This window comes from Schistocerca americana, chromosome 1 (genome assembly GCF_021461395.2).
Source record: "Schistocerca americana isolate TAMUIC-IGC-003095 chromosome 1, iqSchAmer2.1, whole genome shotgun sequence".
Taxonomy (NCBI): Eukaryota; Metazoa; Arthropoda; class Insecta; order Orthoptera; family Acrididae; genus Schistocerca; species Schistocerca americana.
Genome location: NC_060119.1, coordinates 345,523,984 through 345,551,304, shown reverse-complemented (window position 1 = coordinate 345,551,304; position 27,321 = coordinate 345,523,984). Strand labels below are relative to the sequence as shown.

Below are 27,321 nucleotides of genomic sequence, written 5' to 3'. Positions count from 1 at the left end.
AGCTTATGGCAAACAATGGGGAAGTGTTACGAGTGGAACAGGGAATTGTATCTATGCTTTATAGATCTAGAAAAGGCATATGACCGGGTTCCTAGGAGGAAGTTATTATCTGTTCTACAAGATTATTGAATATGAGGCAAACTTTTGCAAGCAATTAAAGGTCTTTACGTAGATAGTCAGGCAGCATTTAGAGTTGACGGTAAATTGACTTCATGGTTCAGAGTAGTTTCAGGGGTAAGACAAGGCTGCAACCTGGCTCCACTGTTGTTCATATTATTTATGGGTCATATGTTGAGAACAATAGACTGGCTGGGTGAGATTAAGATATGTGAACACAAAATAAGCAGTCTCGCATATGCGGATGACTTAGTTGTGATGGCAGATTCGATTGAAAGTTTGCAAAGTAATATTTCAGAGCTAGATCAGAAATGTAAGGACTATGGTATGAAGATTAGTATCTCCAAAGAGAAAGTAATGTCAGTGGGAAAGACATATAAACAGATTGAGTGCCCCAAATAGGAGGAATAAAGTTAGAACAGGTGGATGGTTTCAAGCACTTTGGATGCATATTCTCACAGGATGGCAACATAGTGAAAGAACTGGAAGCAAGGTGTAGCAAAGCTAATGCAGTGAGCGCTCAGCTACGATCTACTCTCTTCTGCAAGAAGGAAGTCAGTACCGAGACTAAGTTATCTGTGCACCATTCAATCTTTTGACCAACTTTGTTGTATGGGAGTGAAAGCTGTGTGGATTCAGGTTACCTTATCAACAAGGTTGAGGTTACGGATATGAAAGTAGCTAGCATGATTGCAGGTACTAGTAGATGGGAACAATGGCAGGAGGGTGTCCACAATGAGGAAATCAAAGAAAAACTGGGAATGAACTCTATAGATGTAGCAGTCAGGGCGAACAGGCTTAGATGGTGGGGTCATGTTACACGCATGGGAGAAGCAAGGTTACCCAAGAGACTCATGGATTCAGCAGTAGAGGGTAGGAGGAGTCGGGGCAGACCGAGGAGAAGGTACCTGGATTCGGTTAAGAATGGCTTTGAAATAATGGGCTTAACATCAGAAGAGGCACCAATGTTAGCACTGAATAGGGGATCATGGAGGAATTTTATAAGGAGGACTATGCTCCAGACTGAACGCTGAAAGGCATAATCAGTCTTAAACGATTGATGATGATGATGATGATGATGACAGGGTCGCGAATTTTTATGAAAGAGGCAACATTTTTCGCATAAGGGAAACTTTCCCACTCGAAAATGGACGGGCTTCGAGCTTTGCAAGTGGTGACACTGTGGAAGTTGGCAACACCAAGCTCCCACTAATGTATTGCTGGCGGGAGCAGGCCAGAAGCTCGCTATCTAATGCTAACTTACGTAAACCGGACTGCAAGGATTCACTATATAAAACGAGCGACGCTGCAGTGCGAGTCAGTGCCGCGCAAATGAAGGTGGTGGTCACCTTGAAGCGTCCCTCGTTGACGGGCGGCATGGCGTACGGGACGCCGAGGAAGACGGAGACGCTGGCCTGCACGCGCTCCACGGGCGTCTGGCCGGGCCAGAAGCCCGACTCGGGCAGCGGGTTGTCGTACAGGTGGACGCGGAAGCCCTGCACCTGGCCGTAGCTCGTCTCCACCAGCACGTCGCGCTCCAGCTGGCGCGAGTCGGCGCGCTCCTTGCCCTGCAGGTCCGGCCGCCAGCCCGCCAGCACGCCCGGCAGCGGCACGCCGTTGTTGTCCTGCAACAATCACAAGGGGCTCTTTCAAGTGCCGCTAGTAAAAATGGTCTGCAGGTACGTTAATTAGCTCTGTATACAGCAATGGAAATAAGTATTCATACACTACAGCGTGGAAAAGTAAACTGCCTTTATTGACAATTGTTGCTGTTATGATCTTCAGTCCTGAGACTGGTTTGATGCAGCTCTCCATGCTACTCTATCCTGTGCAAGCTTCTTCATCTCCCAGTACTTACTGCAACCTTCATCCTTCTGAAGCTGCTTAGTGTATTCATGTCTTGGTCTCCCTCTACGATTTTTACCTTCCACGCTGCCCTCCAGTACTAAATTGGTGATCCCTTGATACCTCAGAACATGTCCTACCAACCGGTCCCTTCTTCTTGTCAAGTTGTGCCACAAACTCCTCTTCTCCCCAATTCTATCCAATACCTCCTCATTAGTTATGTGATCTACCCATCTAATCTTCAGCATTCTTCTGTAGCACCACATTTCGAAAGATTCTATTCTCTTCTTGTCCAAACTATTTACAGTCCACGTCTCACTTCCATACATGGCTACACTCCATACAAATACTTTCAGAAACGGCTTCCTGACACTTAAATCTATACTCGATGTTAACAAATTTCTCTTCTTCAGAAACACTTTCTTTGCCATTGCCAGTCTACATTTTATATCCTCTCTACTTCGACCATCATCAGTTATTTTGCTCCCCAAATAGCAAAACTCCTTTACTACTTAAAGTGTCTCATTTCCTAATCTAATTCCCTCAGCATCACCCGACTTAATTCGACTACATTCCATTATCTTCGTTTTGCTTTTCTTGATGTTCATCTTATATCCTCCTTTCAAGACACTGTCCATTCCGTTCAACTGCTCTTCCAAGTCCTTTGCCGTCTCTGACAGCATGACAATGTCATTGGCGAACCTCAAAGTTTTTATTTCTTCTCCATGGATTTTAATACCTACTCCGCATTTTTCTTTTGTTTCCTTTAATGCTTGCTCAATATACAGATTGAATAACATCGGGGAGAGACTACAACCCTGTCTCACTCCCTTCCCAACCACTGCTCCCCTTTCGTGCCGCTCGACTCTTATAACTGCCATCTGGTTTCTGTACAAATTGTAAATAGCCTTTCACTCCCTGTATTTTACCCCTGCCACCTCCAAAATTTGAAAGAGAGTATTCCAGTCAACATTGTCAAAAGCTTTCTCTAAGTCTACAAATGCTAGAAACGTAGGTTTGCCTTTCCTTAATCTTTCTTCTAAGGTCAGTATTGCCTCACGTGTTCCAACATTTCTACGGAATCCAAACTGATCTTTCCCGAGGTCGGCTTTTACCAGTTTTTCCATTCGTCTGTAAAGAATTCGCGTTATTTTTTTGCAGCTGTGACTTATTAAACTGATAGTTCGGTAATTTTCACATCTGTCAACACCTGCTTTCTTTGGGATTGGAATTATTATATTCTTCTTGAAGTCTGAGGGTATTTCGCCTGTCTCATACATCTTGCTCACCAGATGGTAGAGTTTTGTCAGGACTGGCTCTCCCAAGACCGTCAGTAGTTCTAATGGAATGTTGTCTACTCACGGGGCCTTGTTTCGACTCAGGTCTTTCAGTGCTCTGTCAAACTCTTCACGCAGTATCGTATCTCCCATTTCATCTTCATCTACATCCCCTTCCATTTCCATAATATTGTCCTGACAATACGAAACCAAAAACACTAATTGGATATGCACTATACACATTGGCCAGTCGCCAATGCAGCTATGCTGGTATATAGAACGAGAATGAACAAGCCTTTACAAAACAAAATACAAAAACGTCTGCCAAATTCTCTACTGCGCTGGGAATTAAGTAATCATACACCAACATAAAATGACACTTCTAACAAGGCCAGAACATGTTTAATACTTCGTATGCATACCCTTCCGATGTATTACTTCTCGCAACCTCCGTGGCATGGAATGGACCAATTTTCTTGTAGTTTGTGACGTGATACCTTCCCATTCTCGAAGGAGAGCCTCTTTCAAAGAGGCCTTACTATGAATGTCGTGTTTTCTCCCTCGTGTTTCCAGCTCCCTCCACTAGTGTTCGATGGGATTTAGGTCCGGACTCTGAGCTGGTGTTTTAAGACTGTGTGGAGTGTCGTAGAGCAATCACAGCCGGACAATTTGCGTCGTATATTTGGGATCATTGTTCTGTCGGAAGTAATAATTTCTTGGAAGAGCCAAGGCGTCAACACTCTGTTGTAAGTTCTGTTTGAGAATGTTCATATACACAAATCTGTCCATGGTACCTTCCACAAACACTAATTTTCCGGCACCGGAGGCTGACATACAGCCCCATACCATCACTCCACCACCTCCGTGTTTCACCGTGGGTCGAATGTTGTTTCGAAAAAATGGCTCTGAGCACTATGGGACTTAACATCTATGGCCATCAGTCCCCTAGAACTTAGAACTACTTAAACCTAACTTACCTAAGGACATCACACAACACCCAGTCATCACAAGGCAGAGAAAATCCCTGACCCCTCCGGGAATCGAACCCGGGAACCCGGGCGCGGGAAGCGAGAATGTTGTTTCGGTCGAGGTCTGTATTCGGTCTTCTCCAGACCAAGATCCTACCATCATTGTACACGATATTAAATTTGCTTTCATCACTAAACAATACAGTATCCCAGACGTCTGCTGTCTTGGATACATGCCGTTTCGCGAATTCCATCCGCCACTTCCTGTTCTTTTTGCTGATGTAGGGCTTTCGTCTCGGGACCCTGGCTCTGTAGCCCGAACGATTGAGAATGGTACGAACTGCCCTTGGAGTGATGTCCTTTCGGAAGTGGTCATGTACATATGCGGATAGTGCCGACGCTGTCGTTTTCGGGTTTTTCTTGATGATTCTTAGTAGCATTCTCGTCTCTCTTGTTGTAAGCTTCTGTTCAATGTTCATTACCACATGTCTGTCCTTATATTGCTTAATGTTAGATTGCACAGACGCTCGGCTTCGTCCTATGATGTTCGCAATTTCGGCATACGACTTGTGTTGAAGATATTGGGCGACAACGATGTTTCGTTCCTCAATGGTCGTTTCCTTTCCCTTGCGGCCCATTCTGGTGTTCCTCGGTACCCACGTCCGACGTGCTGTTGCTTCACGGCTGCCACACGACTATGCAAGTGTGGTATGCACTCTGGGGCTGCGTCAGCCGTTTGTTTGGTTGAAAGTAGTCCGCTGTATGAATACATTTTGCCCTGTCGTACACCGTGCGGAGTGTAACATATTTTATTTTCCCATAATAGATTCATGGCATACGGGAAGCTTCATTACCAAGAACATGGTTATCTGACGCTACATCATCGCACTTATTCGTATCGGCGCTGTGGATGATTTACTATCCCAACACACCATCTTAGTTTGTCACCACCTACTGCATGAATACTTATTTCCATGACTGTATTTCAGACCTCGATATTTTGAGGCACGATACGAGTGAATACGGAATTGGTGTCCTTCACGAGAGGCGTCAAAAACGCTAAGCAGGCAAAATATTAGCTGTCCATGACCACATCGTGAAATAAGCAGCACAATTTGTTGACGTATCAACGCAGATTCTTGACATAAGAGTATTAACTACCTTGAGCAGTTAAATAGAGAGCCGACTCGTGGCGATAACATATTGGACCTTCTGGTGACAAACAGTTAACGCAGAACAGGGAATCAGCGATCATAAAGCGATTACTGCATCGATGATTTCAGCCGTAAATAGAAATATTTAAAAAGGCAGGAAGATTTTTCTGTTTAGCAGAAGTGACAAAAAGCAGATTTCAGAGTACTTTACGGCTCAACATAACAGTTTTGTCTCGAGTACAGATAGTGTTGAGGATCAGTGGACAAAGTTCAAAACCATCGTACAATATGCATTAGATAAGTATGTGTCAGGCAAGATCGTAAGAGATGGAAAAGAGCCACCGTGGTATAACAACCGAGTTAGAAAACTGCTGCAGAAGCAAAGGGAACTTCACAAAAAACATAAACATAGCCAAAGCCTTGCAGACAAACAAAAATTACACGAAGCGAAATGTAATGTGAGTAGGGCTATGTGAGAGGCGCTCAATGAATTCGAAAGTAAAGTTCTATCTACTGAGTTGGCAGAAAATTCTAAGAAATTTTGGTCTAATGTCAAAGCGGTAGGTGGATCAAAACAAAATGTCCAGACACTCTGTGACCAAAATGGTACTGAAACAGAGGATGACATACTAAAGGCCGAAATACTAAATGTTTTTTTCCAAAGCTGTTTCACAGAGGAAGACTGCACGGTAGTTCCTTCTCTAGACTGTCGTACAGATGACAAAATGGTAGATATCGAAATAGATGACAGAGGGATAGAAAAACAATTGAAATCACTCAAAAGAGGAAAGGCCGCTGCACTTGATGGGATACCAATTCGATTTTTATACAGAGTACGCGAAGGAACTTGCGCCCCCCCCCCCCACGCCCCGCCCCTTCTTGCAGCGGTGCACCATAGGTCTCTAGGAGAGCGTAGCGTTCCAAAGGATTGGAAAAGGGCACAGGTCGATCACAGGTCGATCAGTTGTTGAATTTTGGAACACGTATTATGTTCGAGTATAATGACTTTTCTGGAGACTAGAAATCTACTCTGTAGGAATCTGCAAGGGTTTCGAAAAAGACGATCGTGTGAAACCCAGCTCGCGCTATTGGTCCACGAGACTCCGAGGGCCATAGACACGAGTTCCCAGATAGATACCGTTCCCCACAGCCGTTTAATGAACAAAGTAAGAGCATATTGACAATCAGACCAATTGTGTGATTGGATTGAAGAGTTCCTAGATAACAGAACTCAGCATGTCATTCTCAATGGAGTGAAGTCTTCCGAAATAAGAGTGATTTCAGGTGTGCCGCATGGGAGTGTCGTAGGACCGTTGCTATTCACAATATACATAAATGACATTGTGGATAACATCTGAAGTTCACTGAGGCTTTTTGCGGATGATTCTGTAGTATATAGAGAGGTTGTAACAGTGGAAATTTGTACTGAAATGCAGGAGGATCTGCAACGAATTGACGCATGGCGCAGGGAATTGCAACTGAATCTCAATGTAGACAAGTGTAATGTGCTGCGAATACAGAAAAAGAAAGATCCTTTATCATTTTATAAAATGGAACGACCATATAAAATTAATCGTCGGTAAAGCAGATGCCAGACTGAGATTCATTGGAAGAATCGTAAGGAAATGCAATCTGAAATCAAAGGAAGTAGGTTACAGTACACTTGTTCGCCCACTGTTTGAATACTGCTCACCGGTGTGGGATCCGTACCAGATAGGGCTGATAGAAGAGATAGAGAAGATCCAACGGAGAGCAGCGCGCTTCGTTACAGGATCATTTAGTAATCGCGAAAGCGTTACGGAGATGACAGATAAACTCCAGTGGAAGACTCTGCAAGAGAGACGCTCAGTAGCTCGGTACGGGCTTTTGTTGAGGTGTCGAGAACATACCTTCACCGAGGAGTCAAGCAGTATATTGCTCCCTCCTACGTATATCTCGCGAAGAGATCATGAGGATAAAATAAGAGAGATTAGAGCCCACACAGAGGCATACCGACAATCTTTCTTTCCACGAACAATACGAGACTGGAATAGAAGGGAGGACCGATAGAGGTACTCAAAGTACCCTCTGTCACACACCGTCAGGTGGCTTGCGGAGTATGGATGTAGATGTAAATACAAGGTGATTCACGAAGATATGGAAATATTTTAATATGTTATTCTACAAGTAAAACTAAAGAAAAAAGTTCATATAAACAAAGGTCCGAAAAATGTTTACGGCTAAGAAAAGATTTTGTCTGAAATTTAGCAACTTCGCTAATGTGAAGCCATCGCCAAACGGTAAGGGGTTAAGGCAATTCATGATTTCCATTTATTTTGTTGTCATTGAACTGGTGAATCTAATAAAACATGTCCCAGATGTGTATCTGCAGCAGTTTTCCAGAACATCCAGAGAAGGAAAGAAGTGATTTCGTGAAATTTTTAATTTATTAACTACTTGGCCCAATTTGTTTTTTAAATTCCAGACAATTGCACCAAGTTTTCAATAGAAGTTGTAAAAATTTTAATTTTGGAAAAATGATGGTAATAACGTTAACTGAAACTGTATGAATATGTAAGATAATATTTTTTTATTAATACCACAGCACATGTGAATTAATGTTAAACCAGAAAAAAACAAAGCTCAGTGTTAAGGAAATTGTACAATGTACACACCATTTCACAATAAATGTTCAAAAATGTCTCCACCGAGTTCAGTTCATTTAGCTGCACGTGTATGAACAGGTTTTGTTGCTCGTTTCAGTTTCACAGGGTTGTTCTTAATTTCGTCTATTGCATTCATAATGCGAGAAAATATTGCCTTCCGTGTATTTGCCACAAATAAACACCATATCGATGTATTCCTCTGTCGTAAATTTGAAAGGCATCCCTCTTTCAAAAAATAATCTTCAAACAGTTACTATGTGGTTTCACTTAAATACACTGTTCTTATTATGTTCTTTCACTGAACAATACGGAAAACTAACTCGTTTCAAGGTTAGGAAACGACTGAAACAAATCACTAACGATTGCCAACAATGACTTAAATGTTTCTACATTCTTAATGAAAAGTAAACAAATTTACTCGTATAATAATTGCTTCTCTGGAGTGGAAAACTACTGCACATACACGTCTGGGACACGTTTTATTAGAGTCACCAGACCAATAACAACAAAATAAATGGAAATAGTGCTTTACTTTAACCTCGCGCAGTTTTGCGATGGCTTCATATTAGCGAAGTTGCTAAATTTCAGGCAAAATCTTTTATTAGTCGTAACTCAGTAACTAACATTTGCGGACCTATGTTTATATGAACTTTTTTTCTTTAGTCTTACTTGTAGAATAACATATTAAAGTATTTGCATATCTTCGTGAATCTCCCGCGAATAAGGAGTGTGCACTCGGTTGCGCAGAGTAAGAATTCTGTCCGCAACATCTCCTGCAACTCAAATCACGTGATTTTGGTACGGCGCAATTTAGCTCGTACAGGGCTTCGCGTATTCTGAGGTTATTACTGCTCTGCTACAGATTACCTTCACAATTACCGTGAAACTTTTTATACGCGTTTGACAAATGTTTTAATAATTTGATACCAGGAACTGAAGTTGGCTTAAAGATATTTAGAGCAATGGTGTTGTACTTTTTCGCCACAATATCATACAGGGTGTTTCAAAAATGACCGGTATATTTGGAACGGCAATCAAAACTAAACGAGCAGCGATAGAAATACACCGTTTGTTGCAATATGCTTGGGACAACAGTACATTTTCAGGCAGACAAACTTTCGAAATTACGGTAGTTACAATTTTCAACAACAGATGGCGCTGCGGTCTGGGAAACTCTATAGTACGATATTTTCCACATATCCACCATGCGTAGCAATAATATGGCGTAGTCTCTGAATGAAATTACCCGAAACCTTTGACAACGTGTCTGGCGGAATGGCTTCACATGCAGATGAGATGTACTGCTTCAGCTGTTCAATTGTTTCTGGATTCTGGCGGTACACCTGGTCTTTCACGTGTCCCCACAGAAAGAAGTCACAGGGGTTCATGTCTGGCGAATAGGGAGGCCAATCCACGCCGCCTCCTGTATGTTTCGGATAGCCCAAAGCAATCACACGATCATCGAAATATTCATTCAGGAAATTAAAGACGTCGGCCGTGCGATGTGGCCGGGTACCATCTTGCATAAACCACGAGGTGTTCGCAGTGTCGTCTAAGGCAGTTTGTACCGCCACAAATTCACGAAGAATGTCCAGATAGCGTGATGCAGTAATCGTTTCGGATCTGAAAAATGGGCCAATGATTCCTTTGGAAGAAATGGCGGCCCAGACCAGTACTTTTTGAGGATGCAGGGACGATGTGACTGCAACATGGGGCTTTTCGGTTCCCCATATGCGCCAGTTCTGTTTATTGACGAAGCCGTCCAGGTAAAAATAAGCTTCGTCAGTAAACCAAATGCTGCACACATGCATATCGCCGTCATCAATTCTGTGCACTATATCGTTAGCGAATGTCTCTCGTGCAGCAATGGTAGTGGCGCTGAGGGGTTGCCGCGTTTGAATTTTGTATGGACAGAGGTGTAAACTCTGGCGCATGAGATGATACGTGGACGTTGGCGTCATTTGGACCGCAGCTGCAACACGGCGAACGGAAACCCGAGGCCGCTGTTGGATCACCTGCTGCACTAGCTGCGCGTTGCCCTCTGTGGTTTCCGTACGCGGTCGCCCTACCTTTCCAGCACGTTCATCCGTCACGTTCCCAGTCCGTTGAAATTTTTCAAACAGATCCTTTATTGTATCGCTTTTCGGTCCTTTGGTTACATTAAACCTCCGTTGAAAACTTCGTCTTGTTGCAACAACACTGTGTTCTAGGCGGTGGAATTCCAACACCAGAAAAATCATCTGTTCTAAGGAATAAACCATGTTGTCTACAGCACACTTGCACGTTGTGAACAGCACACGCTTACAGCAGAAAGACGACGTACAGAATGGCGCACCCACAGACTGCGTTGTCTTCTATATCTTTCACATCACTTGCAGCGCCATCTGTTGTTGAAAATTGTAACTACTGTAATTTCGAAAGTTTGTCCGCGTGAAAATGTACTGTTGTCCCAATCATATTGCAACAAACGGTGTATTTCTATCGCTGCTCGTTTAGTTTTTATTGCCGTTTCAAATATACCGGTCATTTTTGAAACACCCTGTAGTTGGACTCCACTTTATTTATGGTTTTTCAGTAACGGAATAAGAAGTGACAGCCAACAGCATTTTTTTACGTTCTCTATTGCATTTATTTATTCATATTGTCGAACCTCTGTTCTAATTAATTACATTACAATGACACTGTAAACACCGACGAAGTGTCACGAAAAAAACGACACTTTTGGAAGAATTCAATATTCTGAGATGCACAGTGTAAAGAGTGTGCCCACGATAACAAACTGCAGCCATTACCTCTCGCTACGGACAATACAGTGGCCGACAGCCTTCACTTAACGACCCAGAGCAGTGACGTTTATGACGAGTTGTCAGTGCTAACAGACAAGCAGCACTGCGTGAAACAACAGCACAAATCAGTGTGGAACGTAAGAAGAACGTATCCGTTAAAGCAGTGTGGCGAAATTTGACGTTAAAGGGCTACTGTAGCAGACGATCGACGCAAATGTCTTTGCTAACGGCACATCACGTGCAGTGCCTCTCCTGGGCTTCTCACCATATCAGTTGGACCCTGGACGACTGGAAAACTGTGACCTGGCTAGACGAGTCCCGATTTCAGTTGGCAACAGCTGAAGGTGGGGTTCGAGTGTGGCGCAGATCGCACAAATCCATGGACCCACTTGGCTACATAATGGTGTGGACTGTGTTTATATGCACTGGACTGGGTTCTCTTGATAATGGGCTACTTGGAAAACTTAGTCCAACGTCGTATGGATCCCTCACACAATCATTGCAGATTGGTCGAGAGTTTTATGAACAGTTTCCTTTGTAAATAAATTTTCGTTTACCAGATCACTATGACGAACTGAAGTCCGCCCTGCTTTGCCTTCGATAAACCACTGTCATTATTCTACGTGTTGTTCCTACATATATTGGATCTTAGGTGTTTGCATAAAATCTCATACGCACCTTACAGTCGGAAGGTTGCTACATTTTTGTGTTCTGATGAGTGCACAAGTTGACATGTCTCATCAATCAAAGCCAGGAGCCAAATCTTTGCACCACATTGAAATCGTGGACTGGATATTAGTGCACTACGTTTTCCTTCCTTCGTCCTGGATACACGCTCTTTGAATACAATTTATATCATCTACAAGTCGTCCATACGTGTGACGTCGATGACAATGGTGCTGCTACACTTGCCTCAGCCACATTTGAAGTTACTTCTGTACCCGATTCTTCGTTAAGCATATTGGGTTCGACAAGAAAGAATATCCTCATCTGAGTTGATAAAAATAAATAAAAGGAATTGTTATACAAGCTGTCCTTGCAAGTATAAATGTGTTTAAGGCATTTGACGTACAAAGAAAACAAATAAACATAATAAGAAAAACGTACTATGTCGATATCTAGAAGAAACTTATTTTTATAACCTGAAGTATATTCATTAAAAAATACTCCATTATCAACGGTTTTCTAAGCCCGTCGCTTACCAAAAATGTTAAGTAGTGCAAACAGCAACACCTCTGGGATAATTGATAGTAGAATCAGCAGCGAGTGGATCAGCAATCAAAGACAACTGGTACTCCATCGCTCTTTTGACAGTTAATAGCCTATAAAACAGAAGGAACACAGCGGCAGAAGCGGAGTTGCGTTGTGGAGCCGCCCAGAGACGAACCAGTTTCAAAGTTCAGCGACCCCATGCAGGCAACGAGGTCGTCGCCCTCACACTTTACTTAAGTCGACTTCTGCAGGCGCGATAGAAGAGACTGTGCACGTATTATTGTCGAATTCATAGTTCTTATACGCGGCCGACGCAGTGTCCGTTCTGTGCCAACCTCCATCTATGTCCTCATAATGTCATGATATATATACTATGCACATTTTCCATCTACAGTTGCCGGCCGGGTAGCCGAGCGGTTCTAGGCGCTTCAGTCTGGAACCGCGCGACCGCTACGGTCGCAGGTTCGAATCCTGCCTCGGGCATGGATGTGTGTGATGTCCTTAGGTTAGTTAGGTTTAAGTAGTTCTAAGTTCTAGGGGACTGATGACCTCAGAAGTTAAGTCCCATAGTGCTCAGAGCCATTTGAACCCTTTACAGTTTGCTCCAATACAAAATAAGCTGATACTGATCATTTTCGCGTATATGCCATCAGTTCATTCCCTTTCGTTTTCTGTCTGCTGTACCATGTATTAATTAATTCGTCCATCTTTCACCAACCGGTCGTCATTTTCGATAAATATTTCCCGCTTCTTTCCCCACCTAATCTATTCGCCTTCTCGTTCCGTACGTACCTGCCCACTTTACCGAGCGTGATGGCGCAGTGATAAGACATTGGACTCGTATTCAGCATAATAGCGGTGTAATCCGCGTCGAGTCATCTGAATTTAGGTTTACCGTGATTTCCTAAATATCTTGAGGCAAATCCCTAGACGGTTCCTTCGAAAGAGCACGGCCGATTTCCTTTTGATCCGTCTGTAACGACCTCGAGATCGGCGAAACGATAAACCTCAACCTTCCTGTCTTGTATCCACTTAAATTTTTAACCAGCTTATACAGGACTACTCTCCAAAGCTTCCTGTTTACCATTAAACACACACGCTGCTAATAGATGAGTAGAAGTGTTGTTTCGGTCTTCAGTCTCAAGACCGGTATGATGCAGCTCTCCACGCAAGTCATTCTTTTGCAAATCTCTTCACCTCTGCATAGCTGCTGCATCCTATATCCATCTGAACCTGTTTACTGTAGTCAAACATTGGTCCCCCGTACTTTCGTCCATGTACATGCCTTTTCTTAGATCACTGACGCTTACGTACGTGTCACCTGTTAAGAGTCGTATCTAGACTTATCAGGGGTCCCGATCACTCAAACTGCACAGAGCCTCCACCAGTCTGAACAGTCTCCTGCTGACATGCAGGGTCCATGGATTCATGAGATTGTCTCCATAATCGCACACGTCCATCCGCTCGATACAATTTGAAACGAGGCTCGTCCGACCAGGCAACATGTTTCCAGCCGTCAACAGTCCAGTGTCGGTGCTGACGGACCCACGTGAGGCGTAAAGCTTTGTGCCGTGCAGTCATCAAGGGTACACGAGTGGGCCTGCGGCTCCGAAAGCCCATATCGATGATGTTTCGTTGCATGGTTCGCACTTTGAAACTTGTTGGTAGCCCAGCATTGAAATTTGCAGCAATTTGGGGAAGGGTTGCACGTCTGTCACGTTAAGCGTTGTCTTCCGTCGTCGTTGGTCCTGTCCTTGCAGGATCTTTTTCCGGCTGCACCGATGTCGGAGAGTAGATATTTTACCGAATTCCTGATATTCACGGTAGACTCGTGAAGTGGTCGTACGGGAAAATCCCCACTTCATCGCTACCTCGGAGATGCTGTGTTCCGTCGCTCGTGCGCCGACAACAATACCACGTTCAAACTCACTTAAATCTTGATAACCGATCTATCATCTGCGCCCGACGCTTCTTGTCTTATGTAGGTGTTGCTGACCGCGGCGCCGTATTCTGCATGTTTACATATCTCTGTATTTGAATACGCATGCGTTCTTTGGCGCTTCAGTGTAAAACAGCCAGACAATCGGTTGTGCAGAGAAGATGACGACACGAGAGTCAAAAACAAATGCCACCCGATAGTTTACACTGAGTGGCTGATTTTATAATCTAATTGATTACTCTGATGTAGACCTTGACGTGTTAATGGATCGAGATCGCTGCGGCTGGCCCAAGAGACATCGCCGATGTCCACTAACAACGGTAAATTCCCTGCTACTAACAGTCGTATCCTTGGATGAACTATCACAGTTAGCAGTGTAAATCCGCCAGTAGCCCTATCACCCGTCCAGATTGTGGCATTGTTTTTCTTTCCCTTGGCTTGACGTGGCACTTTTTTTCCCTCTGACGTATACGGCTACCAAAAATTCCTGTGTATTGTATCTATACTGGACCATATTAAGAGGTTGTCGCACCCGCACGTATGGACAACATCACAGTCCACATCCTGTGGTTTCTTAATAGATATCGCAGAGATGAGAGTAGAACTTTTTTCTCTGGTCCCCTCTATTAACAAATTATCTATTCCTTGACGCTTCAGGATGTGTCCTGCTTTTAGGAAAATTGTGGCATCAAACTCTTTCCTCCCCAGTTCGATTTAGTACCTCTCCACTGGTTATCCGATCTACTCCTACTTTATAATGGATCTTGATGTTTGCCCTTTTTTCAGAAAAACTCTCTGCTTTTGCTTATAATGTTTTTTATCATCCTCTATACTTCTTACATCGACAGTTATTTTACTTCCTTAATAGCGAAACTCAACGGTCTTGCAGTAGTGGTAACACCGTTTCCCATCTGATCACCGAAGTTAAGCACTGTCATGCTTAGCTTGGATGGGTCTCGGCCCTTGTGAAGCCAATTGAGGAGCTACTTGACTGAGAAGTACCGGCTCCGGTCACGAAAACACAACGACCGGGAGAGCGGTGTGCTGACCACATGCCCCTCAATATCCGCATCCAGTGACACCTGTCGGCTGAGGATGAGTTGGCGGTCGGTCAGTAACGCTAGGCCTTCAAGGCCTGTTTGGACGGAGTGTATAGCAAAACTGGTCTGTTACTTTTACAGTGACCCATTTCCTTAATTAATTCCAGTTGTAATGCTTAACTTTATTAGGCTATTTTTTCTTTTGTTGATGTTCATCTTATAACTTATTTTCAAGACATTATCCATTTCGTTTAACTGATCCCCCAAATCCTTTGCCGTCTCTGGCGTAATTACAATTGTATCAGCAGATCTCAAAATTTCTGTTTCTTCTACATGAATTTTCATTCCTTTTCCAAATTCCTCTTTGGTTTCCTTTACTGCTTGATCAATGTGCAAATTGAATCATATCACGGATAGGCTGCAACCCTGTCTCAATCCATTTTCAGTTACTGCTTCCCTGTAATGTCCCTTATTCCTAACTGCAATCTGGTTTCTGTGAATGTTACAGACAACCTCTCGCTCCCTGTAAGTTATCCCTACTACCCTCAGACTTCCGAAAAGAGGGTAGTTAAATCAACATTCTCAAAACCTTTTTCCAACTCTACAAATGGTATAAACGTACGTTTGCCTTTCTTCAACATATTTTGTAAAATCAGTCGTATGGTCAGTATTGTCTCGCACGTTTGTACATTACTCCAGAGCTCAACGATATCTTCCTCGAGGTCACCTTCGACCGGATTTTCCATTCCTCTGTAACTAATTTGCGTTAGTATTTTGCAACCATGACTTTTTAAGCTAAAGGTTCGGTAGTATTCACCCCTGTCAGTACCTGCTTGTTTAGAATTGGGATTATATTGTTCTTGAAGTCTGAAGGGTATTTCGCCTGTCTCATATCTTGCACATCAGGTGTATTTGTTTTGTCATGATACATTCTCTGAAGAATCTCCCTAACTCTGAGGCAATTTCGTCTGTGCCGGATGCGTTGTTCCGACGTAGCTCTTTCAGTGCTCTATCAAATTCTTGTCGCAGCATCATGTCTGCCCTTTCGTCTTCACCTTCTTCCTGTTCCTTTTCAAGTCCAATCCCTTTGTAATCTCATATAACCGGTACGTAACACACATAACTAACTGTGCTGTGGATGTCACTTATATTGACTCCAGACTAAAAGCATTCGAAAAAGAAAAATGCGTTTGGCAAAGATGAAGCATATTCCAATGGCGTTCTGGTTGCGTTATTTGACTCACAGCCTATTTCACACGAGAGACTTTCTGGTCAAAATCGGCTACTCGAAGTGAGTGCGTCTTTCGTGCCTGCGTGTAAATTAGCAACCAACCATGTCGCGAGCGCGTCTATGACGTCAATGATTTATAGATTGTGCCGAGAGTGGAGTTCTAAATTTCCGAGTATGCTGCACTCTCGCATGGATAGAGACAAGCGACTATGGCTGCCTCTGCTAACATTGGAAATTATAACCTATTACGATCAAGTTTACTCCTATTATAGAAATGGATTTTGTGAGTTCGTGTCTTCTTGATCTTTATTGTGTTGTTCGCTCTGCACACTGAAAAGTAACGCATGGTCCTGGTATCATTATTATTATTTTGCTACCAGTGTTCTCCTACAAGAGAGACGAAATGAAAGTATTTACGTTTTACGGAGAAAGAACCTACGCTGTGTATGGATAAGAAAGTAATCAGATAAACGTGTTTTAGTGAAAATTATTTCAACAGTGGAAAACAGATGCTACTTACTACATTCTACATACTGTCTGATGTGTTTGCAAGCATATATTTTCTAGAACAGATGAACGTATGAGTGTTCTGATATGTTTGGATGACACTTTTGTCACAGCTTTTTCCTACTTTTGTTACTACATTTCGTCGGCCACACTGGCCGAGCGGTTCTAGGCGCTTCAGTTCGGAACCGCGCTGCTGTTACGGTCCCAGGTTCGAATCCTGCCTCGGGCATGGATGTGTGTGATGTCCTTAGGTTAGTGTAGGGGACTGATGACCTCAGATGTTAAGTCCCATAGTGCTTAGAGCCATTTGAACCATTTTGTTACTATATTTCGATTTTTCCATAAAACGGATAGTCCCTCGTGGCCTCACCTTCACCATTCAGATGCCAAACCCCACAGTATACAGTTTTCACAACACAGGCATATTCGGCACGGACACATAGACGAAAATGACCACCCAAAACAGACGAGACTCAGTACGGAATAAAAAGCCAGGGGCGCTGCAATACAGGCACTTGTCTCATATGAAAAGCGCTTCAGACGACCCCGCGGCAATCATTAAGAATGGTGAAAGTGCACAGTAAAAAGCGAAGGCAGTTTAGTCTTCAGTAAAAATGACGGCGATTATCACAGCCTACCATTACGACTGAGAATCTGGAAGATGTGGGACAGTGATTTCTACCAGGAAACATTCCGTATGCATAATGCGTTGAAGGAGAAGCACACGCAAGGAAGTGCTCTTTTACCTGGAAAATGTGGCTTCTCACACAGCGGGCGTTGCGAAAGACAAGGTGCACGAGCTGCATTCAAAACATTTGTCTAAGCACGGTACTCCTCAAATTTGTCACAATGTGGCTTCAGAAGTCGAAAGACGATGCGTGCATTGTAAATGAGTATAATGCGGGGTTGGAGATTTTGTTGTTTTTTAGGTGAACAGCAACATCAGTCTCTCGAAGCGGTTTAGCTGCCGAGAACCGTCACTTTAGCAGGCCCCTTGCCGTGGGTGGCGGGTTGTTTGCGCCTGGGCTCGGACCCCCAGAAGCGACGGGTGGGCGGGAGGTAACCCTAGCCGGAAGCGGGGGCAGCTTGGTTAACCCTGGCGTCGCCTGCCGCCTGCCGGCCTGTCCTGCCAGCTTCTGCTCCTCGCGACGCTCTTTCCCACATTCGGCCTCAATTTACAACAACTCATCGGAATTGCGCCAGCGTCGCCGCATGTTTCCAAGTAGAATCTAACGGCGATGGTCGAGGTTCATCGAACGTCGCAAGTGTTGCTCAGATTCTTAGGGAGAAAGGTCGCCTGGGGTGATGAGTTACGCACCACATCCCCATAGTAGGGCATGAGTAAGTCATATGGTTGTTCACTGTCATTGTTTTTCGTATTCCTTGCGGAAGTAATGTGGAGGAAACGGTGACGATAGGCCTGCAGACATGCGCTGGCACTAGGGGCTAGGGGTAGGGACAGGGTCGTGAGGATGATGACACCCTGCCTCAGAAAAGCATTCTACTGGAAGCATTTATATTTGCACATACACCAGTTTCCAGTTTCTGCTCACGAAGCGGCAAACCACAGCAAGTCGAATTTAGCAAGACAGACCCTCCATCAAGAAAGAAATAACACAAAGATTGACATACCCGAACAGAAGCGAAAAGCACTGAAAAAAATATAACTCTTTCCATTTAAATAGTTACACTGCCGTAGTCAGCACACTTTTGTTCACAAGCGTGGTGTTGGGCGGAATACTTATAATGGAGACGCATATAACCATTTTACACTACTGGCCATTAAAATTGCTACACCACGAAGATGACGTACTACAGACGCGAAATTTAACCGACAGGAAGAAGATGCTGTGATATGCGAATGATTAGCTTTTCAGAGCATTCACACAAGGTTGGTGCCGGTGGCGATACCTAAAACGTACTGACATGAGGAAAGTTTCCAACCAATTTCTCATGCACAAACAGCAGTTGACCGGTGTTGTCTGATGAAACGTTGCTGTGAAGCCTCGTGTAAGGAGGAAAAATGCGTTCCATCACGTTTCCGACCATGATAAAGGGCGGATTGTAGCCTATCGCGATTGCGGTTTATCGTATCGCGACATTGCTGCTCGCGTTGGTCGAGATCCAATGACTGTTAGCAGAATATGGAATCGGCGGGTTCAGGAGGGTAATACGGAACGCCGTGCTGGATTCCAAAGACCTCGTATCACTAGCAGTCGAGATGACAGGCATCTTATCCGCATGGCTGTAACGGATCGTGCAGCCACGTCTCGATCCCTGAGTCAACAGATAGGGACGTTTGCAAGACAACAACCATCTGCACGAACAGTTCGACGACGTTTGCAGCAGCATGGACTATCAGCTCGGAGTCCATGGCTGCGGTTACCCTTGATGTTGCATCACAGACAGGAGCGTCTGCGATGGTGTACTCAACGACGAACCTGGGTGCACGAATGGCAAAACGTCATTTTTTCGGATGAATCCAGGTTCTGTTTACAGCATACTGATGGTCACATTCGCGTTTGGCGACATCGCGGTGAACGCAGATTGGAAACGTGTATTCGTCATCACCATACTGGCGTATCACCCGGCGGGATGGTATGGGGTGCCATTGGTTACACATCTCGGTCACCTCCTGTTCGCATTGACGGCACTTTGAACAGTGGACGTTACATTGCAAATGCGTTACGACCGGTGGCTGTACCATTCATTCAATCCCTGCGAAACCCTACATTTCAGCAGGATAATGCACTACCGCATGTTGCAGGTCTTGTACGAGCCTTTCTGGATAGAGAAAATGTTCGACTGCTGCCCTGGCCAGCACATTCTCCAGATCTCTCACCAGTTGAAAACGTCTGATCAATGGTGGCCGAGCAACTGGTTCGTCGCAATACGCCAGTCAGTACTCTTGGTGAAGTGTGTTATCGTGTTGAAGCTGCATGGGCAGCTGTACCTGTACACGCCATCCAAGCTCTGGTTGACTCAATGCCCAGGCATATCAAGGCCGTTATTACGGCTAGAGGTAGTTGTTCTGGATACTGATTTCTCAGGATCTATGCACCCAAATTGCGTGAAAATGTAATCGCATCTCAGTTCTAGTATAATATATTTGTCCAATGAATACCTATTCATCATCTGCATTTCTTCTTGGTGTAGCAATTTTAATGGCCAGTAGTGTATATCGTGTAAATCGTGACGTTGTCAAAGTTATGTGTATTTGGTGCTGTCACAGTCCTTAAATCAATATCGTGACACATGAGCTTCTCAAATTTGGGGCGGGTGCTTTTAAAATGATCTATTTTCCTGAACTGCAAGTTGTACTACAGCAATATACGAAGGACGCTCAATAAGTAATCAGCCACATTTTTTTTCTGAAAGCAGGCTGGTTTTTTTTCAGGATTCCAATACACCACATTATTCCCCACTCTTCTAGCTACAAAACTCTATGTCACAACGCGATCTCCGCTCAGTGCGACGGCTTTACTCCACCTCACTAGGAGGGCCTGTACGCCCGCTTGGTGCCTCTCTACTGGTCGACGTCGGAGCCGTCTTGCTGCATCAATAACCTCCCCGTCGCCCATGTACTGCTTCCCGCGCAGTGCATACTTCACTGGGCCAAACAAATGTCAGAAAGCGCGACATCTGGGCTGTACGGTTGATGAGGGAAAACATTCCAGTGAAGTTCTGTGAGCTCCTCTCGGGTGCGCAGACTTGGGTGAGACCTTGCGTTGTCATGCAGACGGAGAAGTTTGTTTGCATTTTTGTGGCGACGAACACTCGGAAGTCGTTCCTTCAGTTTCCTGAGGGTAGCACGAAACACTTCAGAGTTGATCGTCTTACCATGAGGGAGGGCATGTAGCAGAATAACTTCTTCAGAGTCCCAAAAGACTGTTGCTAAGTCTTTACCGGCTGAGTGTCCGGCTTTGAGCTTTTTCTTCGGAGGAGAGCTGGTGTGGCACCACTCCAGGAATTGCAGTTTTGTTTCCGGTTCGAACTGATGAACCCACGTTTCATAATGCGCAAGCTATTCTGCCGAGATGGTCCTCCGTTGCTGTTTATGGTTTTTTGTTAGGCAGCGAGGAACCCAGCAAGCGCACACCTTTGAGTACCCCAACTGGTGGACGGGTGTGTCAGCACTACCAGCAGAGGTAGGATACAGCAATCTGCTTTTCAGCATTCTACGAATTCTAGCCCATAAACGCTGGAGCACTCAAAATGCTTCTTCTTGTCTCACTGCTCCGCTGCCATTTTCCAAAGAGTGTCAGGCACGCACGGTTACATTCGCAGCCAGGATACCTGCTGAAGCAGCTTCGACTTTCTACACAGCTGTTTTTGAAACTTATGGATCATATCGTAGCAAGTAGCCACGAGACAGCATTGCAGTCTGGAATTTCACTAAAGCATTCCTAACAGAACTGGGACACACTGTGTACAAATTCACATAGGTGACAAAAAAACATGGGATAGTGAAGTGGATATACACCACACACATCGGTAGTGTCACGTGCACAAGGTATAAAAATGCGATCTATTGGCAGAGCTGTCGTTTGTACTCAGGTGATTCATATGAAAAGATTTCCGGCGTCACTATGGCCGGACAACGGGAATTAACAGACTTTGAACGCGGAACGGCAGTTGTAGCACAAGCATAAGACATTCCATTTCGGAAATCGTTACGGAATTCAATATTCCGAGATCCGCAATGTCAAAAGTGTGCCCAGAATACCAAATTTCAGGCATTATCTCCCACCACGAACAATGCAGTGGCCGACGGGGTTCAGTTAACGACCGAGAGCAGCGGCGTTTGCGGAGAGTTGTCAGTGTAACAGACACGCAGCACAGCGTGAAGTAGGAGCAGATATCAGTATGGAACGTATCCGTTGGGACACTGCGGCGAAATTTGGCGTTAATAGGCTATGGCAGCAGACGACGACACGAGTGCCTCTGCTAACAGCACGATATCACTTGCGGCGCCTCTCGTGGGTTCGTGACCGTATCAGTTGGACCCTAGACGACTGGAAAACTGTGGCCTGGTTAGAGGAGTCGCGATCTCAGTTGGTAAGAGATGATGGTAGAGTTAGAGTGTGGCGCAGACCCCACGAAGCCGTGGACTCAGGTTGTCAGCAAGGCACTGTGCAGGCTGGTGGTGGCTCCACGATGGCGTGGGTTGTGTTCACATGGAATGGATTGGGCTTTCTGGTCCAACTGAATCGATCATTGACTGTGAATGGTTATGTTCGGCTACCATTTGCAGCTATTCTTGGACTTCATGTTCCCAAACAACCATGGATTTTTTACGGATGAGAATGTGATATGTCACTGGAGCAGTGCTGTTCACGATTTGTTTGAAGAACGTTCTGGACAATTCGAGCGAATGATTTGGCCATCCAGGATCTTCGACATAAATCCACTCTAACATTTATAAGATATAATTGAGAGATCAGTTAAAGCACAAAATCCCGCTCCGGTAAGAGTTCCGCAATTATGGACGGCTACAGAATCAGCATGGCTCAATATTTCTGCATGGGACGTTCAGCTACTCGATGAGTCCATGCCACGTCTAGCTGCTGCACTACGCCAGGCAGAAGGACATCCAACACGACATTAGGAGGTATCCCATGACTTTTGCGATCTGTGTTGTTATGTTAAAAGTCTTAGTCAGTGACCGGACTACTGGGCTTACTGCATGTTAAGTGCAGCCTTTCTTCTTTGCGGCGCTAGGATGGTGAGGGTGCCGAGCACATCGCTCTGGCCACCTTCTACCTATGGGAAAGATCCCAGGCACCCATTTGATAGCTGGCTGAGCAGGCCTGAAGCCGTCCTGGATGACTGGGACGAGGAAATATGCCCCCTCTTGTCCAAGATTGGATCAGGGAACTCCAGGACCGGAGTCTTCTGCTCTATCTAGTAGGCCACCATGGCCACTCTTATTATATTAGAACTTTTTATATTTTTATTGTTATTATTATTAAAATCTAGGGAACTGTGGTATATGAAAAGTGGGAGTGACATCAAATTAGTTGTGTGCAGGGGTTATGGGATGAGGAATGGATTGGTAGGAGAAAATAAACTATAACACCACGGACCCCAAACAAGATTGCGTACGGGTAAAGTGGGATACTGAAGAAAAAAAAAATGCTCGATACTATACTCCATTATCTGGTAGATTCTCCTTGTGCGCCACTTGCCACTTGCAACCCCATTGACACCGAAGAACACCAATTTGTATGAAAGGATGCAAACAACGTTTGGTTGTCCATTAGAAAAAAAATTAGCAAATATCTAAAAAAACATCCCCCAACACGATAACACCAACTAGTCATCCACCACAATATGTAGAACCTTACCCAAACATGCAGAAAAATACAGATACGTACGGTATTTTAAACATTATAAGAAAGGGGCAGAAGAGAAGAAGATTTCTCGGTGTATGTAACTGCACGATAGCATATACTACGTCAAATTTACAATGAGAAATATGCATTCTTCCTCACTGGAGTTGACTGAGCATTTCCGTGGCGCTTTCGTACTTACTAAATGAATATGCAACGAAACGCGTTGTTGTTCATTCGATTTCGTTTCTTTCGTCCATCAGTCCTATCTGGTACCGATGCCAGACTGGCGAGCAGTGTTCAGATATTAGTCGAACGAGGGTTTTGTGGGCCACCTCCTTCGTGTGTGCCGTGAACTTTCTGAGAATTCTGCCAATAACCCTGCGACATCTATTTTCTTGTATTATTAACATTATATCCTCTTCTGTGTGTTCTATTGTCCACACAGGCGAAAATTAACAGAATGCAAAAGCGAATGATTTCTGTGCTCTTCACATCACCGTCGGAGCAGAAAGTGTGCAAAATTCGTTCAATGATTAGCTGAAAGATCGACAACTTTATGAATACGATGGGACATTTGCGAATGCTAACCGATCACGACAGAGTAGTGTTCGTTAAGCTCGCCTACTATTTGCACCGGAGAGAAAGTTCTGTTTGATGATTCTCGTTCGCTTGTCTCTGCTCCAGTGCAAATAAGAACACCGCCATGTGGTACAGCTGTGGACAAACTTCAAACGTTATGGTTTGGGGAGGCAACGGGTTCGACACACAATTTCGATTCTTTCGTATTAGGGCAAACAAAAAAGCAGCAGCAATATAAGGCAGCTATTGGAGACCAAGGTTGTGCCCCCTTCCCCACTTCATCCTAATTCGTATGCTTCTATTCAGGCGGTGTATACCCGCCCAAGTGTTAAGAGCTATAACTCTATCGCTATCCAGTACAATTGTATCATATGTCTCCTACGGAACATGTCTGGGCTCCGACTAGTCTGAAACTAGTTCTTGATGATCCTCCGGCCTTTTTAAGGTACATCGAGATACATACACTGACGGAAACTCGCATTTGGGAGGACGACGCTTGAATCCCGCGTCCGGCCATCCTTTCCTGATTTAGGTTTTCCGTGATTTCCCTAAATCACTCCAGGCAAATGCCGCGATGGTTCCTTTTAAAGGGCACGGCCGACTTCCTTCCCCTTCCATCCCTAATCCTATGAGACCAATGATCTCGCTGTCTGGTCTCCTCCCACCAAATGCAACCAGCCAACCAACTGACGGAAAAAAGTCGCAACACCAAGAATGAGTTGTGCAACATAAACGAAAATTGATAGCCGTGTTTCTACATCTGAAAGATGATGTCTATTCAAATTTCGCACCAGTCGCATAAGAATGGCGCTAGAAACGCCTCTATGAGGATGAGAACCAGGTTTGCTTTCACTATACGCTGTAATGCTCTTGAGCGTTAGTTACCTTTGAGATTGGACGCGGTCAGCTGACGTTAGTCAAGTAAGCCGTTAAGGCGACAAAGACGCCATTATCAAAACCTCATTGAGATTAAACGATGTCGCGTAATAGGGCTACGACAAGCTGGACGTTCCTTCTGCGACATTGTAGAATGACTTAGCAGGAACGTAGCCAGTGTACATGACTGCTGACAGCGGTGGTCACGAGAAGGCACGGTCGCAAGAAGACCGTGCTCCGGATGACCACGTGTCGCTGCTGAGAGGGTAGACCATCACGTTCGGCGTATGGGTTTGGCTCATCGTACTGCATCTGCAGCAGCAGTTTGAGCAGCAGTTGGCACCACAGTGACGCAACAAACTGTTACAAATCGGTTATTGCAAGTACAGATCCGTGCCAAACACCCTGTAGCGTGCATTCCACCGACTCCAGATCACCGTCATTAGAAACTTCAGTGGTGTTAAGCGAGAGCTCGTTGGAGGGGAGAAGGGAGGTCTGTTGTGTTTTTCTGATAAGAGCTGCTTCTGCCTCTGTACCAGTGAACGACGCGTGTTGATTAGGATGAGGCCAGCTGAGGTTCTGCAACCAACCTATCTGAATGCTGAGCACACTGGAGCAGTACTTGGAGCTATGGTGCGGGGTAAGATTTCGTATCACAGCAGGAACACTCCTCGTGGCTATCCCACACACCCTCATGTGCAAATTTGCCAGTTAGGTGATTCGACCTGTTGCGCTGCCTTACATGAACAGCAATCCATGGGGTGTTTTCCAACAGGATAACGCTCGCCCACACACCGTTGTTGTAACCCAATATGCTCTATAGAGGCTCGACATGTTCGCTTGGCCTGCTCGATGACCAGATATTTCTCAGATCGAGCACACATGGGACATATCGGACAACAACTACAGCGTCATCCACAAATCTCATTAACACGATATTGTAGTGCCTGTGTTTTTCTGATTACGATGCATGCATGTCCAAAGGAGCAGACACGGCGGCGAGTACAGCCGAAGGACAACCATCAGCTGTAGAACAGAATGGCGACAATGAAAATTTGTGCCGGACCGGGACTCGAACCCGGATTACCCGCTTACCGTGAGCGGCCACCTTACCACTTGGCTATCTGCGCACGAGTTGCGGCCCGACCCAAACTTCCATATGTCGTCAGCCATGCGTCCGCGATAAGCACCTGCAGTCGCCGCAGGAACTCTGCACCGTAATCAGAATAACACAGGCACTGCGCTATTGTATTTATCTGCTGCTACCGGGCAACCGACTTTCAAGTACTACGTCTGACCTGTAGGGGAATATACATTAATGTAGGTACGAGTACTGGTCCTCATCGCAATTGCAAATTCATTTAGTGAACATCATTAATCGACTATGTATTGACCGTCAAGTGCAACAGGCATGGAACTCCATCCGACAAACTGTATCCGGCACCTGTACAACATAATGCATGCACGTTTGCATGATTGTATTTAACAGACTGGCGGTTACACCGGTTATTAATGTACCGGCATTTAACGTTTGCAGTGGCTTATCTCGCACTTATATTAATCTGTGGTCTTGCGCTGATAATCACTCAAATACGTTAGCTAGACAAATGTGCTTCAAACATTCACTAATGTACGTTAATTACTTTTTATGTTGCACTTTTTTTGGTCATTGTAGTTTCGCAGTTGTGATAATTATCGCAACTCTAATCCGTGGTATAAAGTCGATGTCGGACACGTGTATCCTTCTTGGTGTAGCAGTTTACTCAAACGTTAAAATACACAGACTTAACCAGAACTCCATCGACAAACTTCTGGAGATTGTTCAGAGATATTTTCTGAGTGTTTTGGTAAAATGGACCCGACGGCTGCCATACCACGGAGTACGCATTTTGTCTGAGGGTTGTCGTATTACTCTGTGTTTTGTGTTGTACGTTTCACTGACTGCATATCACAGGCTTTTTCATTGTTGTGGAGGGGTTTCCACAAAAAGAAATGTAAATGGAATAACAAACCGAATAAATGATAATAACATCATTACTTTGTAACGAGCCTTGTATTAAAAAACCAGAAAATATCTCTGACCAACCTCCGAAATTGTATCGGCGGAATTTGGGATCACCCTGTACACTACTGTCGTATTCTATTACAATACTATAATATTAACAAACGAATAAAAATAGGACTCAGACACTACTGACGCTTTACCTCCTTAAATGTAACGGTGATTTTTTTCCCTAAACTAAATAGTAACTCACAGCACCTCGCCGGCCGCAGTCGCCGAGCGGTTCTAGGCGCTTCAGTCCGGAACCGCGCTGCTGCTACGGTCGCAGGTTCGAATCCTGCCTCGGGCATTGATGTATGTGATGTCCTTAGGTTAGTTAGGTTTAAGTAGTTCTAAGTCTAGGGGACTGATGACCTCAGATGTTAAGTCCCATAGTGCTCAGAGCCACACCGCCACAGAAGCATATTTGTTGAAAAATAGATACCACAATTTCGAGAAGAATGCTACTATTCATAAAGCAGTATCTTTAAAAGAGATCTTTTAATAATCGGTTAGGAGTGATTATTTTGCATTTGACGCAGATTAAGTACTCGAAGAAAATAAATTACGAACTGTTTCGGCATATGCTAAATTGATAGAATTCCGCAAACATATTAATTCCTTTTGAAAACAAACTGCCGACTGGAGCATTCTGATAATGGATGAGTAATGTACTGGAGAAACAGATTTTAAAAAAAACGCACCACGAAGGAATTATCCGGAAACCTGTAGATGTGATGTACATACACACACAAACAAATGATTATAG

The 27,321-nt window shown here is 44.5% G+C and overlaps 1 protein-coding gene across 2 annotated transcripts in view; it reads right to left on the bottom strand.

The window, feature by feature from the left end:
• The window catches only part of LOC124599161 (cholinesterase), a 183,105-nt gene that overhangs the window by 76,727 nt on the left and 79,057 nt on the right, over window positions 1-27,321 (bottom strand). For both annotated transcript variants that reach the window (XM_047136054.1, XM_047136053.1), the window contains exon 2: window positions 1,467-1,742. In XM_047136054.1, the coding sequence (XP_046992010.1) occupies window positions 1,467-1,742 (276 nt within the window). The remainder of the gene's footprint in view (window positions 1-1,466; window positions 1,743-27,321) is intronic.